At 35.4% G+C, this 11,273-nt stretch overlaps 2 protein-coding genes across 2 annotated transcripts; one reads left to right on the top strand and one right to left on the bottom strand.

Moving 5' to 3' along the window:
* Positions 1 to 196: 196 nt before the first annotated feature.
* LOC110818901 (DHHA1 domain protein) lies at positions 197 to 4,351 on the top strand. Its single transcript, XM_022047929.2, has 6 exons — positions 197 to 556; positions 654 to 981; positions 1,593 to 1,727; positions 2,777 to 2,859; positions 3,756 to 3,861; positions 3,976 to 4,351. The coding sequence occupies exons 1-6, from the start codon at positions 315 to 317 to the stop codon at positions 4,069 to 4,071; spliced, it is 990 nt and encodes a 329-aa protein (XP_021903621.1). The 5' UTR covers positions 197 to 314; the 3' UTR covers positions 4,072 to 4,351.
* An 895-nt stretch (positions 4,352 to 5,246) lies between these two features.
* LOC110818815 (electron transporter, putative (DUF179)) lies at positions 5,247 to 11,018 on the bottom strand. The gene is made up of 3 exons (XM_088221549.1): positions 10,623 to 11,018; positions 6,532 to 6,683; positions 5,247 to 6,038 (listed from the first exon to the last, which is right to left on the bottom strand). Exons 1-3 carry the CDS (start codon positions 10,867 to 10,869, stop codon positions 5,364 to 5,366), a joined length of 1,074 nt encoding a protein of 357 aa, XP_088077675.1. The 5' UTR covers positions 10,870 to 11,018; the 3' UTR covers positions 5,247 to 5,363.
* Positions 11,019 to 11,273: the final 255 nt, after the last annotated feature.

Here is an 11,273-nt window from a genome sequence, read left to right on the forward strand (position 1 = left end):
ACCCAATTAGTTTCGACGCAAAATAAATTAAAAAAAAAAAAAAAAAAAAAAAAATTTAGACTGAAAAAAAAACATTTTCGAGTTTGGTCAAAATTAAACATTCATCAGCAATAAAATTATAAATTTTTATATATAAAAAATACTAATATTTTATTCCAATATTTATTAGAGTATGAATTGAATATTTTTCAGTAATATACGCCAAATAGTATTTCGAGAATCGAGCAACGTCAACAGATTTGTTTTTTAATCTGTGGAGCAGAGGAAATATCAAGCAGGAGCAGGCAGGCGGGCAATGGTGGGTTTTGACATATATGGAGTTGATAAGGAAATCGGCGGTGCTTTACCACTATCCATGTCCCGACGGCGCTTTCGCCGCTCTGGCAGCTCATCTCTACTTCTCCGCCGCTTCTCTCCCCTGTCTCTTCTTCCCCAACACTGTCTACGCTCCTCTCAAAGCAGACCAGCTTCCTCTCCACCAAATCAGCAATCTTTACCTTCTGGATTTCGTGGGCCCTCCCGGATTTGTCCGCCATGTCTCCTCGAAGGTTACCAGGTCTCTCTCTTTCTCTCTCTCTCTCTCTCTCTCTCTCTCTCTCTCTCTCTGAAACTGAAAATAGAGATACCTATGAATTTTAATCGACTATAAACAGAGTGGTGATACTGGACCACCATAAAACTGCAATGGAGATGCTTGGGGGTGCGGCCACCTCGGTGGGGGAGAACGTGACAAGAGTATTGGACATTGAGAGGAGTGGAGCAACCATTGCTTTTGATTACTTCAAGCAAAAGCTGACTGAGGACTCACATGGCGATTGTAGAGCAATCGGGGAGTTTGAGCGCATGAGGCCACTCTTTGATTACGTTGAAGATGGAGATCTTTGGAAGTGGAAACTCCCAAAAAGTAAAGCTTTCAGTAGTGGTCTCAAAGATTTGAACATCGAGCTCAGCTTTCGTTTGAATTCTTCCTTGTTTGATCAGGTTTACTTCCATATTATATATATATATATATATATATATGTATTGGAATATAAAGTGTGAATTATGTATTAATATTGGCACCAAATGTTACCACTCATTTACAACATTTACAAGTCAACTAAATTCTCCATAAAAACTAGAGACATAATCCTATAACAAAAAACCAAGAACCACCTATTCTTAAGGAAATCAAAACCATTAACATCCTCAACCCTCTCAAAAGTCCTCCTAACATCCTTCCATACCCAAATTTCTTTCTTCACCGATCCTGTCATCACACAACTAATGTCCAACAACCCATAAATCAAAGTCCACAGCTTGTATATCTCCGGACACCAAAGCAAAACATGCTTACAAGTCTCTTCATCGCTCTTACAAAGAAAACAAGCATTGACCATTATCTTTTCCCTCTTCTTCAAGTTGTCAATGGTTAAAAAACATTCCCTACTAGCCTCCCATGCAAAAAAAAAAAAAAAAGAAACCCAGTGAGGGACACTAGTCTTCCATATCTGCCTGATAGGGAAATGTATACCTTCATCTCCATATTATATATATTATATATAATTTCTCTTCTGTTGACATGCACTAAATTTAATGATGAATTTTTGCAGTTACTTTCTTTGGATTTGGAGTCAATCATCAGCCAAGGGACGACCAGCTTAGAGTATAAGCAAAAATTGATAAGTGAAACTCTTGATCAATCATATGAAATTGCACTTGGTGGTGGAGCATTTGGTCACTGCCTGGTATTGTGCACCTTCTGTCTTTGAATTTTATATGGCCTGTGTCTGAGTTGCTTGGATTTTTCCCTTTTCCTAGGTGGCAGCAGCAACATTTGCATAATTTGCTTACAACTATTATGTAGTATGATAATGTAGGGGGCAGAAAACTCTGGGTTTATAGGGTTCTAGGAGGGGAAATAAGTATGTGGCCAGTGATTTTGTCGAGGTCAAGCATGTTACTGATTGATCGAGGTTTTCTCCTATTAAAAGAGCCTCTTTTGGGAGAAGGATTTCCCATTTTAAATGTCCTTTTAACTCTAATTGATATAGGACAGAAAAACTTTTATATCCAGGAAACTGTTAGATTCAAACACGATTTTTGAACATCCACTAAAGAATCTTAGGTTGTGTTTAGAAAAAATCTGAAATTTGTGTAGAATTTACTTGCAAATTTATAATTTGTGTGAATTATTTAACTAGAAAATGATGAGAGTCATACCTAAAATGATCAAAAAAGGAGTTAATATGGAATTCTATATGGAATTGGAGCAATAGATTTCAAATTTCTTCAATTTTGATAGAATTTGGAACTTATTGTTCCGATTGCATGTTAAATTCTATGTATACTCATTTTTTTGTCTTTTTAATACAATTTATACATTCTTCCAGGTAATTAGGATGAATTTGCAAATGAATTCTATATGATTTCTTGATATATTCCAAATGTAATCCTGAGAAATCTTAGCAAACCAACAAGTTTTAACAATCTTCTCTATCCTTTTTCCTCCTACATGCTTTGTTCAGATTCCTCTTATTCTTCATCTGTTCTTCTCTTTCTCCCTTTATTTTCCCCTAGAAAGGCAGTATCTCTGTCCTCTTTAATTGTTAGTTCTCTTTGTTGTGGTTCTCAAGTCAATAGACTGCAAAAGTTTGAGTTGCAGTTAACTTTTATTTCACCTCAAAAAGAGTACATAATACAAATCTGTATTGATTTTTTGATATACTCAGCATTGGGTTATATTTCAAACATATTTCAGGACAAAATATTATTTTATCTTATCCCCTTCTTGTAGGCAGTTGATGCAGATTCCTTTTCAGAATTGAGGAGTGAACTCGGGCACCAGTTAGCTATAAAAAGCCGTAATTTAAAACTTAGGTTTGTGACATTTCCTTGATTTTTTTTTCTCTTTTTGTATCATGAGATATATGCTTATCCTGGATTCCTTTATTTGTCTGTTAGTTTTGCTACTTTCTGGTTTTTCAAAATGTTGCTTTTCTAAGAACTTTTAGGCTATGTTTGGATCAAATAAATATTTTAGTTTATAAAATGATGAAAATTCACACTTTCTTTGAAGTAGATGATGGTGAACGGCATCTGAAATTGTAAAAAAGACATCATAGAATCAAGGTGAAATTTGAAATATATTCCAATTTTCGTTAAAATTAGTAGACTCTAAAATTTATTGTTTCAATTCAACATCAAAATTATGTTCCCAATTGAACTTATTGTGAATATCCAGATAAATTTCATATAAATTATTAATTTGTTATTGGGTCATCCTCTCTATTATACGGAGGCTTTAGGAGATTTCATTGATATTTTGGTAGACATATAAATATTTTGGATATGGGTTGACATCTCTTGGTGCCGGTTTTTAATTATATCCTTTACACTTAGTATTTCAACAAAAATTTGTTCCGAACATGCCCTTAAGTGCATCCTGAAAATATTCATGCTTCCTTGTTCTTCCTAGTTCACTAAAGCTATGATGTTATAAACATCATGGGAAAGAGACGATATGATCTTTTTCTATGAAAGTACCAAAATATTTGTTATTTTTTGGGAATTTTTCTCGAGCTCTCTTATTCACTCTTATTCAAATTTCTCCAACTGCATTTAAACTCAAAAACTTGTTACATTCGTTATGGAGTCTCCATTGCCTGTGCAAGCATGACATAGATATATCTCTTTGATTATAAAAGATCTTTGTCATTGAAGCATCATTGTTCTTTCTCTAACATGGTCTCAAATACATGAATTGACGATCATAGAGGCATTGGAGCTGTTGTGTATAGAGTCCTGGAGCTCGAAAATGACCAGATGTTAAAAATAAGCCTAAGGAGTATGGACAGTGAAGACACAACATGTATTTCACAGGTCTTTCCTCAATGCTCGTTGCTCATTCCAGAAATAATTCGTAAATGCTATGTTATTGTCAAATGGTGAATGAAAACGTCTACTAAAACTTGTTCTGCCACTCATTCATGGCAGGAGTTTGGAGGTGGAGGACATCGAAATGCCAGCTCGTTTATGTTAAGCTTGAGAGAATTTGAGCAATGGAAGTTGCACAAGAATGGTTTTGAATAGGCAAATGAATATTTAGACGATTCCGTTCCCAGCTTTAATTCTTGAAGACTGAATCCAGTTTGATGCTGATTGAAACTAGCCAGGAGGACTTTTCTTGAACTTCAATTGGTGTAATATTCTTAGAGAGAGAAGTTTCTTATTATGGTTGTAATAAATGAAGTTTATGGCGAAGTATGGAAGAAATTTGCTGCCTTTATATCTTGGAGATTTTGTAGGGGGAAGATGTTGGGATGTTTTCTTTGTGTTTCTCTAAATCTAAAGTTTTTAGAGTTAGAGGTTCTTTGGATTGTTGAGAGAACTATTTTTTACTTAATTATAAGAAGCAAATATAGAGATGACAAAGAAAATCTGTGATCCGCTGAAACCGTCCACCCCACTAAAGATTGATGCGAGTTCAAACCAAAATCGAACAGATAAAATCGGAGCAGACTCTTAAACATGTCAAGTCGAAAATTTATGTAATCATCTTATTTGGACACTTGGTATTCCAGCGTGACTTGGTTTAGTTCACATTATGACCATCTAAAACTCGCAGCTTTGCAGCTTGCCAGAGTCTTCCATCTTCATCTTCAACTAACTGGAGCAGAGCAGGTTTTCCTGTAAACCCACATAATAACTGATCCCGGATTCAGAGCAGTTTCGATTTATTTGTATTCAGTTTTGATAAAATTCACTCTATTGTCATCACTAAGTAAATAGTTGTTATATTTGATAAATAATACTTACAAGCATTTTGAGCTTGTTAAAATGATAAAAAGGAATATCTTAAATTTCTCTCATATCTTACTGGTTAAAGTAATTCTTCTGACACATTAATAAAAGTGTGCATTTTAAGAAAAAAAAAAATGATAAACATATATATTTATTATAAATATTTTATGATATAAAATAAAATGTAATATATATTATTGACTTTTAAAAATTAAAATAATTAAGTAATTAAATAAATAAAATGTATGAAACTAAAAAAATTAAATATAGAGTATTTTTGTTTTTTTTCTTTTCATTTAAATCATTTTTAAAATTTTAATAAACACTTTAATTTCACTTACAAGAACAATATAAGAAAGAAGCTACAAATTGCATGGCTATTTAATAAGGCATATTATTGTCACTTACAAGAGCCACAATTCTTAAAAATATAAAGGGGAGAGTGAGGGAGAGAGAGAGAAAGAGACACAAAAAGATTTAAATATAAATATAAATACATCTAGTAACTGATAAAAATCCAGTTGAAAGAGTTTTATGTACATTTAGATTCATAACTAACTCAGTCTATATATAATAAATGACTACATATCTTGCTTAGGCTTCCGGCTTAATTCTGAGTAATGGCCACCCATTAGCTGCAAAATATCCTCCCACAAACTTTCTGATGAATCCGATGAACCTCCACAAATCAAATTTGAGCTACATGCAGCTACATACCAGTAATCTGATTCAATTTCCTCTCTCAATTGGTCCAGCTGCCAACCGGCATACCCAACAAAAAATCTAAAATCCTCAGGCTTGAGCACGCCTTTCTTCACGAGCCCTGCAGCTTCGTCCAAACTGTTTCGAGCACCAAAACAGAGGCCAGGCATTACCTCTTCAAACCCTGGGAGTTTCGATTTTTCATTTGTTCTTAACAAAAACATGCTTGCCTCGAGAGGCCCCCCAAAATGCAATGAACAATCAGCAAATGTGGTGGCTAGTTCGTTATTAGTAGGCTTCATGTGTTTGATCTTTTTGTGAAGTGGACGGTTGATCACAACTCCAAATGGACCCTCTTGTGGATGTCGAGTTCCAGACCTGAGAAGCAGAACTACAGTTCTCTCAAATGTACGAACCCCATCAAGCTTTTCTGTTGCAACAAGGACACAGCCCGTCTCGGGTACTGGAATAGGATGTGCCCATTTCAGGCCAAGAGATTTTGACTCCTGAGGAGTTGCATCTTGGTTGCAAGCATCAGACTCTGCTTTTTCTGCCTGTAGTAAACAGTGATACTTTTATGTTATATAAAAAAACTTTCACCACAACTCTGCTGATGAAAGGTTATATTGAAAACAGAAAACAACATAGATCGAGTATATAAAGCTTCAGAATAAATGGTATACACCAGACCCCTTTGATTCCACAAGTATCAACACACATGAAAAGCACACTAAAAGAGGTCTGATTCAGGACCTCATTCTCTAACTTGCCCTTCGTTTGATATGGGAAGAAAATGATAAATTTGTCCCATCTGTTAAGAACAATCTAAATGCCGTTAGAATTTTCCCTCAGCCTTTTTCTCCTACAACTCCAAGGCCACCAATAAGTGACAGAATGCTGGCTTTAATGGTAGGAAAATTTCTAGTCAAAACAGATCGAGCGAAAAAAATGAATGCAAGGAAAGGTAAATCTTCTAAAACCTATTCATAATTCCATTATCAATTATGATAATAAAATAGCTACATGATTCTGGAAAGAAACAGTCACCTGCTCCTGCCTATATAAATTTGCCCTGAACTCTCTCCAGTCCATGTTAACAGGATATGATTTCTGGGAAGCAGATTCATTGGATTTGTTTCCATCAGAAGAGTTATTTCTTCTAGAGTCATCTCCTCCAGGGATAGATTGATCGCCATTTCCTGCAATGATTGTTAAAGGAAGGCTAAAAAACTATATCTAGTTGAGCTAAAATTTGAAATGTTTAATAAACAGATAAAAAGCCTCCCACTCTACGTTATAATTGAAATAATCAAAACTTAACATCTTAAATTTTATTGGAAGGCAGCGTCTGATTATACTTGACCAGAAAAACTTTCTGAGCTCATATTAATCTCCAATAAATATACAGGTTTGGTCTGCCAGAACATTTTCACCAATAAATCAAAATAACCTATTTAGCATGCCAATAAAAGTGAGGGTGCAGTGAGCATTAAGGAGTTCAGATCAATAAACCCAGTAGGGTGTATTTATAAGTTGATTGCAAAGGTCTTAGCCAAAAGAATGATACAAGTGAAGGAGCAGGTAATAGGGGAAAGTCAACACGCCTTTGTTGAAGATATGCAAATAACGGATGCAGTTCTTGTGGCAAATGAGTTTGTTGGTGATGCTATATTCAGGAACAGAGATGGGATTCTGTGCAAGTTGGACATGGAAAAAACTTTGGTCATGTTAATTAGGGTTTTGTAAATCATATGTTGGCAAGAATGGATTTTGGTGATGGATGGCGCAAATGGATTAATTTGTCAATCACAACCACTTCTTTCGCGTTGATGGTTAATGGGGGGTCATCCAATTTTTTCAGGGATCTAAGAGGCATCAGACAAGGTGACCCACTGTCTCCACTATTGTTCATTGCGGTCATGCAAACTCTAAATAAATTGATCTTACAAGCGAGGGAGGTGGGATTGTTGGGAGGTCTTAAGGTGGGAGATGGGGAGACTGCTACAGAGATCATACATTTATTCTTTGCAGATGATACATTGATTTTTTACAAACATGAAAAAAGAGTACTACTCAACCTAACATGCATTTTGACTTGTTTTCAAATAGTGTCGTGTTTAAGTATTAACTTATCGAAGTTAAAACTGGTGAGATTGGGGAACGGGGATAATACCGCCAGCTTGGCAAGAGTTCTAGGTTGTAAGGTGGTGGACCTACCAATTAAACACCTACGAACGCCATTGGGTGCTAATTACAAAAATGTAAGAACACACGATCCAGTGGTGGCAAGAGTTTAGCGGAGATTGGCCGGTTGGAAAAGGAACTTACTTTCTAAAGGTGGAAGACTAACTTTAATCAAAAGCATACTATTTAACTACTGGTCTACTACATGTCTTTGTTAACGATTCCAGTGATCATTGCAAAGAAGATAGAAGCCAAACAATACAGATTTTTGTGGGGAGACTCAGAGGAGAAAGGAGATATCACTTGAAAGTGGATGTGGAGATTCATGGTGGAAAGAGACATGTTATGGAGAAGGGTCATTGAAGTAAAATTTGACACGATGGATAGGGCAAGGTTGAAGAATTATGGCAAGATCACATGGGAAGGGGCTGTGGAAAATTATCTGCATGGAAAAAGATAAATTTTGACAGTGCGTTAGTTGGAGGATTGGGAACGGAGAGAGAATTGGATTTTGGAAGGATGTGTGGATTGATAAGGGAACTTTGAAGAACAGATTCCCTCAGCTTTTTACCATTGCTAAATATAAGGAGATTTCTGTCAAAGATGCCTACAGAGATGGAGAAGGTGGGAGGAAAAGCAATGTGGAGGTTACAAGGAATCTTAATGACTGGGAAGTTAATGATTATGTCACTTTTGAGGTCTCTATGCTCTGTATCACTAAATGAGAACCATGGTCAGCCAGATTGGTCCTTCAGTACCACAGGGAAATTCACAGTTGGTTCCCAGGAAATTAATCAAAGATGAGGACAATGAGAACAATTTTCCGGTCAATCAAAATTGGAAGATGAATAGGCCTCCCATGATCAGTTTTTTTTTTTTTGCTTGGGAATCATGTTGTGGATGCATTTTGACCCTTGAGAAGTTGACGAGAAGTGAGAAGATTATGGTAAACTGGTGTTGCTTATGCAAGAGTGCGGAAGAAACATGTGATCACATCCTAATTTGGTGTCCCACTGCTTATAGTATGGATAATGGCTTATGGGATTTTGGGGTTAATCAAAGATGAGGACAATGAGAACAATTTTCCGGTCAAGCAGGATTGGAAGATGAATAGGCCTCCTGTGATCAGTTTTTTTTTTTTTTTGCTTGGGAATCATGTTGTGGATGCATTTTGACTCTTGAGAAGTTGACGAGAAGTGAGAAGATTATGGTAAACTGGTGTTGCTTATGCAAGAGTGCGGAAGAAACATGTGATCACATCCTAATTTGGTGTCCCACTGCTTATAGTATGGATAATGGCTTATGGGATTTTGGGGTATAGCTGTGTTAGAGGGGGTAGTGTAAGAGAGGAATTGTGGGCTCGGAGAGGTATAACTGGGAGGAGAAACCACTTAGGTATTATACCATTGACAATTTTTTGGCTCTTTTGGAAAGAAAGAAATAGGAGAACTTTTGATGGGGTGAAAGGTAATCTTGATAAAATTAGAGTGACATCGTTCCAGACTAAAGTTTTGTGTTAAGAGTCAACCCTTGTACTCCATGGAGATTTTAGGGATTTAATAGATATTTTGGTTGAAATGTAAATATTTTTGTATGAATTTGCACCCTTTTGGTGCTTATACGCAATGATATTTATACTTTTTGTTACAAAAAAATAAAAGGATTTAGCACGCCCCAATCATGATTCAGTCCCACTTGTTCCTGCTTGACAGTAACCGTTTTGCCCACATGCAAAGTACAATTTAAGGCCTAGGCATATATACTTTAAGGACTGGTAAGGTATGATCAACCCCCAAGAAACCACTTTTGCCAAAAACAAATCCCATTCCCATTATGTTAAACTATACGTCAATCATGAAAATGGAAGAGATAGCTTATATATACAAATATATATCGTGTGGCAAAGTCAAACTTTCAAGCATCTCACATAGGTAGTTCTTTTGCAATGGATTATTCTGAAAATATCTTGCACAAAAATATTAGATTAGCAAGTGTTGATATGGCTAATTACATGGTAACCAAACGAACAATGTCACATTGAAAAATAGAAATTAGTGAACTAATATATATTAGAGACTATGACATTAGGGTTAAACTGGCAATGTTGGAACAGACAGAAGAAATAACTTGAACATGCCTATAAAGTGGAGATCTGTTTTTAAATAAACCTAGCTGAAGAAAGCTGTTTATCATGTGCTGTTATCTCTCGAAAGAGAAAGCATTGGAAAATGACATATGTACGACACATGTTTCTCATTTATGTTAAACATGCATTCTTAGTACCTCTCCAAAGAGAAAAACATTGGAAAATTACTTATATACAACATATGTTTCTCATTCATAAACACATAGGTGCATCTAAATTTCAAACCTACTGCATATCTTTCTGGTTAATCTAACAAACATCCTGTCTCTTAATTTCTGACTATTAAGTTTTTCATTATTCCAATGCTCTCGTAAGATATGTTTCTCATAAGTGCTAGATTTCCATTTTGAACTCTTAGTTTTGGATATTCAGTTGGATTTGAAGATAGCTACTATAGTTAAATATATGACTTCACTGGATTAATGCTGTCTTAGCAACTTTCTTCCCAACTTAATTACCTGTCATATTCACTATCTAACAGATCACGATTTCCCACAAAAGGTATTTCCAAGTATATATTCGAACTCTCTTCTTTATTGCATCAATTCAGTTACAATAATAAGAATAATCTTATCTTCACAGCCAAGCAGAGTCAAAGGTCAAATTCAAAACATCACATACGACAATGTCACTTGAAATCAGTAAGCATACAGTCAAAAATGGGCAATTAGAGTAACTGACGATTAAAAGCTTGCAGGAATTGAAATGAAATGAAATTTCAATGCTGGATTTGTAAACCAAAAATAGACGCTTATAAAATTCAAAAATCCAAAAGGGAAAAAAAGAAAAAATAAAAGAAAGAACATACCTGGAGAAGATGATTGATCGTTATTCTTCTTTGCTGTAGCTTGGACAACTAAAGACTGATACTTAGACGACGACGACGACGAAGACGACGTAGAAGAAGAAGAAGAGTAAACATTGCGCCTCAAAACCCTGATCTCTAACACCCTCGTTTTTCCTAATTTGCGGGAAATTGGTTTATCGGGAATCCAATCCCTCAGCCACAAGGAGCTTCTAGTGGTGTTCTTGACATGCAGCGCCCACAGATCCATCACTGAATTTTCCGGGAAAACGAAGGAAGTCAATTTCTCGGGAAAATACAATGAAGGGTAGGAAAATCAATTCAACGGATAGGAAAAAAGAAAAAGAAAAAGAAAATAAACGAAGGAGAAGAGGAGAGTCCTGAAAAGGACACATAAGAGCAGAGACTCGAAAGAGAATATGCTTTTGGTTTTTAACGGAACTTATTTAATTATTATTATTATTTTTCCATTTCCGCGGAAATGGGCTGGGCCGAACGAGCCCAAAATTAAATAATAGCCCAAATTATTTTATCCCTTTTTCGAATAATATTATGGTTTTGATATTCTTTTTTTTTTTTTTTCAAGATTCTATTTATTTTCTCAAAAAAAAAAAAAAAAAAATCAAATTGGCTAAATTTTTAGAAACGTTTCAC

Source organism: Carica papaya, chromosome 1 (assembly GCF_054855325.1).
Source record: "Carica papaya isolate Zhongbai chromosome 1, ASM5485532v1, whole genome shotgun sequence".
NCBI lineage: Eukaryota > Viridiplantae > Streptophyta > Magnoliopsida > Brassicales > Caricaceae > Carica > Carica papaya.

What these genes read in the sequence shown, in the direction of transcription:
- LOC110818815 (XM_088221549.1), bottom strand. Translation starts at nt 10,869, where the DNA reads ATGGATCTGTGGGCGCTGCATGTCAAGAACACCACTAGAAGCTCCTTG. An exon ending in CGATCAATCATCTTCTCCAG is followed by an intron (nt 6,684 to 10,622) that starts GTATGTTCTTTC and finishes CAATCATTGCAG; the next exon opens with GAAATGGCGATCAATCTATC. An exon ending in ATTTATATAGGCAGGAGCAG is followed by an intron (nt 6,039 to 6,531) that starts GTGACTGTTTCT and finishes TGTTTACTACAG; the next exon opens with GCAGAAAAAGCAGAGTCTGA.
- LOC110818901 (XM_022047929.2), top strand. Translation starts at nt 315, where the DNA reads ATGGAGTTGATAAGGAAATCGGCGGTGCTTTACCACTATCCATGTCCC. An exon ending in GAGCATTTGGTCACTGCCTG is followed by an intron (nt 1,728 to 2,776) that starts GTATTGTGCACC and finishes CCCTTCTTGTAG; the next exon opens with GCAGTTGATGCAGATTCCTT. An exon ending in ACACAACATGTATTTCACAG is followed by an intron (nt 3,862 to 3,975) that starts GTCTTTCCTCAA and finishes CATTCATGGCAG; the next exon opens with GAGTTTGGAGGTGGAGGACA.